The sequence below is a fragment of the Apodemus sylvaticus genome, chromosome 1 (genome assembly GCF_947179515.1).
Source record: "Apodemus sylvaticus chromosome 1, mApoSyl1.1, whole genome shotgun sequence".
Classification (NCBI taxonomy): Eukaryota; Metazoa; Chordata; class Mammalia; order Rodentia; family Muridae; genus Apodemus; species Apodemus sylvaticus.
This window is the reverse complement of record NC_067472.1, coordinates 195984397-195990152: the sequence shown is the minus strand read 5'-3', so window position 1 is coordinate 195990152 and position 5756 is coordinate 195984397. Positions and strand designations below refer to the sequence as shown.

Below are 5756 nucleotides of genomic sequence, written 5' to 3'. Positions count from 1 at the left end.
CATCTAACTCTTCTATTCTGTTTCTGATGCTTGTATCTATGACTCTTGAATTCTTACCAAGGTTTTCTATCTCCAGAGTTGTATCCCTTTGTGATTTCTTTGTTGTTTCTAGTTCCACTATTAGATCCTGTATGGTTTTGTTCAATTCCTTCACCTGTTTTTTTTTTGTTTCTTTGGTTTGTGTGTGTGTGTGTGTGTGTGTGTGTGTGTTTTCCTGTAATTCCTTAAGAAAGTTTTGTGTTTTCTCTTTAAGGGCTTCTACCTGTTGACAAATGTTCTCCTGTTTGTATTTAAGGGAACTATTTATGTCCTCTCTGACGTCCTATATCAGCATCATGAGATGTAATTTTAAATCCAGATCTTGTTTTTCTGGTGTGTTGGGGTATCCAGGACTTGCTGTTGTGGGAGAACTGGGTTCGCATGGTTCCATGTTGACTTGGTTTGTTGCCAGTGTTCTTGCATTTGATTTTTGCCATCTGGCTATCTCTGGTGCTAGCTGGTCTTGATGTCTCTGACTGTGGTTTAACTGTCCTGCTAGCCTATGTATCTGAACTCCAGGGAGACCCATTCTCTCTAGGAGGAGTTTATGTATGCAGAGCTGGGATAATGTGTGAGCTCAGGTGTACATAAAGAAATCAAAAGTATCCTGTCACCAGCTGATTCTTGATTCCTGTGTCCTGATGGTTCTTAGCAGGTCCCACTTTGTCCAGAAATTTGAGAATGGTGGTGGCCTCACCTTTGGACACAGATTGGTAGGCACTCCTGAAAGACTAGCTTCCTTGTGGTGGTATTTCTATATGTAATTCTGTGGCCCAGCATCTTATCTGGATGCAGACAAAAATCAGAAGTCTTCTGTCCCAGGCTGATCCTGGGTACCTGTGTTCTCAGGATTTTGGGCTGGTTCCTCTGAGCAGCAGGGGTGGTCCTCCCTGTGCTCTCAAACCTCTCTGCACTCCTGTGTGGTTAGCTATCTCCCTGATTAACCAGGATATGGCACTCTGTGGGAGAGGATCGTCCCCAGCTGGAGATAGAAACCAAACGCTTCCTGCCTGGGAGTACTTGACATGATCCTCTGAGCAACAGGGATTCTCCTAGCTGTGCTCTCTGGCTTCTCCACACTTCTGTGTGTCTGCTATCTCTGTGCATCACCTGGATATTTGCTTTATCGTTAGAAGTGTTAAAATCTCATCCATCGTGAAGGATAATTCTGCTACCAGTAATAGCCTTCTAACTGACAACCACATCTGTGAGATCAAGGGACAGAATATCAGTGGCTTGAAGGATGCTCAGACTGCAGATAGACTGTCAAAAGCTGGGACTGTGGTTACCCTCACGATCATGCCTGCTTTTATCTGGGAACATTATTAAACGGATAGCTCCCAGCATTATGAAAAGCATGATGGTTCACTCCAGTCCTGAACTTTAAATGCCTTGTACAGTGAATCACATCACAGCTGAATGTTTCCAGCTTTCCTCTTTGCCTACTTCTCTATTTCTCACATGATGCTTTCCTGGAACCTGAGGGAATATGGTGCTTGGAAGCCTTTCTATTTTCTATCATAGCTGGGAACCTCACTCTATTTCATATCAGCTTCTGATTTGAAGATAGATGTGTAGCCTTAGCCAGGTTCTAGAGATGTAAAACACTCAAAGTTTTACTTACATTCCTAGATTTGGTTCTTTACTGGGAACCTGATGTGTTTATATAAGCCATGGTTATTAGGATAAATGGTGTAGGCTTAGCTTTCCCTGAGAACTGGTCAGCTTTCTCCTAGAACAAAGCACGGTGTTAGTCATGTGTTTCAGTTCTGTGGCATACTTTGAATTTAGTACATCAGCATAATACATTGCCTTTGATAGTTATTTTTTAAGTTTTCTCTGTGTGGGTATGTAAAATCCAATTAATCAACACTGTTTTCATTCCAGAGAAGCATTATACAGTTGTGTGTACATTGCAAGACACTGTAATGATTGTCATTAAATCTTAATGACCTTCACATCATATGCTTCAATTGTCACCTTAAATATAATACGCATTTAGTATAAAAGCCAAAATAGAATTATTGCTGCCTTCTGAAACCTGAAGTGTTACCTCTCTATTAAACTGCTATATGCTATATCTGATCAGCTTACTGGTAAAGCTGAGGTGCCTAGTCATATCAAGATTTTCTAGTCACTGTACAAAGAAAATGCCTAAGAGCTGCCCTATTGCTTCCTGAGAAATCAAAGTGCTGTATATTTCATGTGTAAGTTGTTATACTCAATAAGGTTTTGGGTCTCTTATTTACTTAGAGAATAATTTGGTAATATCTAAATTAGGGTTTGAATCCTAATATTATGTAACTTTAGCTAAGTTGGCATGGTTTTAGGTGTTTACCTAGTCGTCTTAATTTGTTCCACTTTTGAATCCTTAATGTAAACAAAAATGGCAAGGACACTTTATCCTGATTTATTTCTTTCTGAATTAGTTAATCTCCTATTCTATTATAGTATGTGATACTATCGTAATAAAGGTAAAAAACGTTAAAAAATATTAGGGGAAAACTTTACCTACTGTGTTGGGTGAAGAACTATAGGTCAGTGGGACATATGCAGTAGTGACTGGAATGTAAATGGATAATATATGTAATAAAATAATTTTCAGGAACTATTTCTCCTTTTATTTCATGAGAACACAATGTAACAATGAAGAATGAATATTTACAGTTGCTTTGAAACAACCCCTCTATATAAACCACAGTGGTACACAACGTCTACAGAAAGGCCTGGTTAATTCCCACAAATACTGAGATGAAGGGTGTACATAACACACTTCTTCATGACTATAAATGTCTGGAATGGTCAAGGAGCTGAGAGAAGTAAGTTGGATTTGGGGTGTAATCCAGAGTAAGCCAGTCCTCGGATTTGTCAAAGTCGTCAAGGATTCTTTGCCAGAGTTCCTCTGCAGATGGACCTGAACCTCGAGCCTCCTCTGGGCAATGGGTGGCAGCTTCTAGGACATCTGTAGATTCAGTCACTGGAGTAAGCCAGTCCTCGGGTATGTCAAAGTCGTCAATGATTCTTTGCCAGAGTTCCTCTGCAGATGGACCTGAACCTTGAGCCTCCTCTGGGCAATGGGTGGCAGCTTCTAGGACATCGGTAGATTCAGTCACTGGAGTAAGCCAGTCCTCAGATTTCTCCAAGTCGTCAAGGATTCTTTGCCAGAGTTCCTCTGCAGATGGACCTGAACCTTGAGCCTCCTCTGGGCAATGGGTGGCAGCTTCTAAGACATCTGTAGATTCAGTCACTGCTAGATCAGTCTGGGCTTCAACTGCTGCTGATTGACCAGAATCCCAATCTATAATGGGAGCATGGCCAACAAGCAGATCTTCCTGCTGACTACACCTGTCTGCATCACTGGCCTGATAATGATGCAGAGAAGATTCCTGGATGCAGTTGAGTTTGGGAATGGAAACCTCACTAAATGTGCCTGAACACATGGGCTCTCCATTCTCAGCAGCAACAAGAGGTATGGAACCAGGAAAGTGGGTTGATTCAAAAACTGGTTTTGAACTTCCATTGGTCTCTGGCAAAGCTTCTGTAATATTCTGGAGAGCCATCCGCTTGTACTTAGCTCGGCTGTTCTTAAACCAGATCTGGAAAAGAAAGAAGATATCAGAAGAATGCCTGTTGTCCCCTAACAGGACCACAAGGTGAAGATTTTGGATAAAAGGTGTTTGTATAGCAATGATTCACATGTCAGAAACAAAGAAGCAGGAAACTCATGATGGCTAAGATATTATAATAAAGTAGATTGTGTATGACCAGACAACATAAGACTGGGGAGATTGAGCCAGTGTGTCCTGTATTTTAGCAGGAGCTCTGGTGATTAGATTTCTGAGACCCTGCATGGAAACAATGCTATTCTATATTGCTACCAGGTTGATAAAAATTTGAGTCCCAGCATTTGATTCATAAATATCCACCACCTAAAACTGTCATCACTGCCCTAAGCATTTAAGAACAAAATTAAAGTTTCTGATGGGAAAGTATAGATTTTTGCTGTTGGATTGAGGGAAAAGAGAGGGGCAGACCTTGATGTCCCTCGCTGTCACACCAACTAACTCTGCCAGCTTCACACATTGATCCTGGTTTGGGTACTGACACTTATCAAAATATTCTTGCAGCAGGTGCTTTTGTTTTTTGGAGTACACAATGCGTTCCTTCCGCACCTTTCTTGAAGTCACAGGGCCAGATTGATGGTCACCATATTTCTCTGACAGTACCACAGATCCTACGAGAACATGGAAACAAGATTTCAATTATGTATTTGATAACTTAGACGCCCTGAGGGTTTTTTCAAACTAGGTAAACCTGGGCCCAGTACAGGATCTAGTTGCATTTGGATACCTGATTTTCTTGATGGTCCTTGGAACTCTTGCTGATGTAGGTCCCTTTCAGGGACTGAAAGACTTGATTGCATTGGATTTGTTGGGGTCAATATGGGACTGTAATAAACTTGAAAGGGTAAGTTCCTTGCAGTCTCTTGAAGCCTTTGGGGTCTGGTTTCTATGGGTGCACTTGAAGGCATTTGGAATTTTGGATACAAGGAGGGACCTTCAGCCCTATGTGTGTTCCGAACCTATTGGAATATGTTCTGGAGAATCTAGTAAAAAAAAACACGTCAAAAAACGTACAGAGAGCACTGATTTACCCATCCTGCCTACCCAGCATTTGGTTTGGACTGTTACAGAGCAGGAATCAGACAGGAGCTTCATTCTTTCTGAACAACTGCCTCTGTTTCCAAATCTTACAAGTATTCTCAGTATTGAAATAAATATGCACTTGGCTCCAGTATTAACAAGAGGTTGCCAGTCCAGGTAAGCTGGCAATTGAATGTTCATTTCCAATGTTTAAATTTTCCATATCCTACACTTCTGGCTGTGAAATTTTGTTGGGACAGACTACTAGCTAGTCTGCCTCTGCCCATGAAAATAAAAGCCTGAAGGCTTCACAGGATTTCTGTGGCATGCAGGGCAACTGACACAAAAGTCAAATCACAAACCCAGGAATTCTGCAAACAGAGTAAATGGACAACTGACACCAAAGTCTGAAGACCTCCCAGGGGCACTGCAGCATGCAGAGAAACTGAATCGACAGTCTGAAAGCCTTTCGGGAATTCTTTTGCATGCAGGGAAACAAAACCTACAGTACTTATGCTTCCCTGGTTAACAGCGAAACATAGGGCAACAGCTTGACAAATCCTCTCAAGCGTAAACAGTATGAAGGCATCCCAGTAGATGTGTCACAGCCAGGGCAACATATCTCCAGCTTCTCTGCCTCTCTAAAGAACCCACAATTCAAAGGTCTTCAAGAAGGCCTCCGTGAAGACACACGGCCACCAGGGCAACAAGTCACCAGTGTACATGCCCCTCTGAAGGTTCCACAGTAGGAAGATCCCACAGGAGGTTTGCCACATCCAAGGAAACTGGCCTACCATGAGACTTGAGTAAACCTAGGGACAAAAAAGAAAACTCCCAAACAGAAACACCCCAACCAGAAAAAAAAACTCCCTATAACCATATGACAAGAGGCAAGAGCAAGACCATGAGAAACAGAAGCCAGTAAACTTTGGCATTATCAGAAACTACTTCTCCCACCACAGCAAGCCCTGGATAGACAAATGCACTTGAAAGTCAGGAAGATGACCTAAAATCTTATCTTAATGATAATAGAATCCTTTTAAAGAGATATAAATAACTCACATAAAGAAATAT

The 5756-nt window shown here is 41.6% G+C and overlaps 1 protein-coding gene across 1 annotated transcript; it reads right to left on the bottom strand.

The window, feature by feature from the left end:
* Positions 1 to 3437: 3437 nt before the first annotated feature.
* Positions 3438 to 4597, bottom strand: LOC127684890 (homeobox protein DLX-4-like; the record flags this gene model as incomplete). The annotated part of the gene is made up of 3 exons (XM_052181676.1): positions 3438 to 3635; positions 4074 to 4273; positions 4390 to 4597. Coding segments are annotated over 3 exons (606 nt in total), but the record flags the coding sequence as incomplete, so codon positions are not given.
* Positions 4598 to 5756: the final 1159 nt, after the last annotated feature.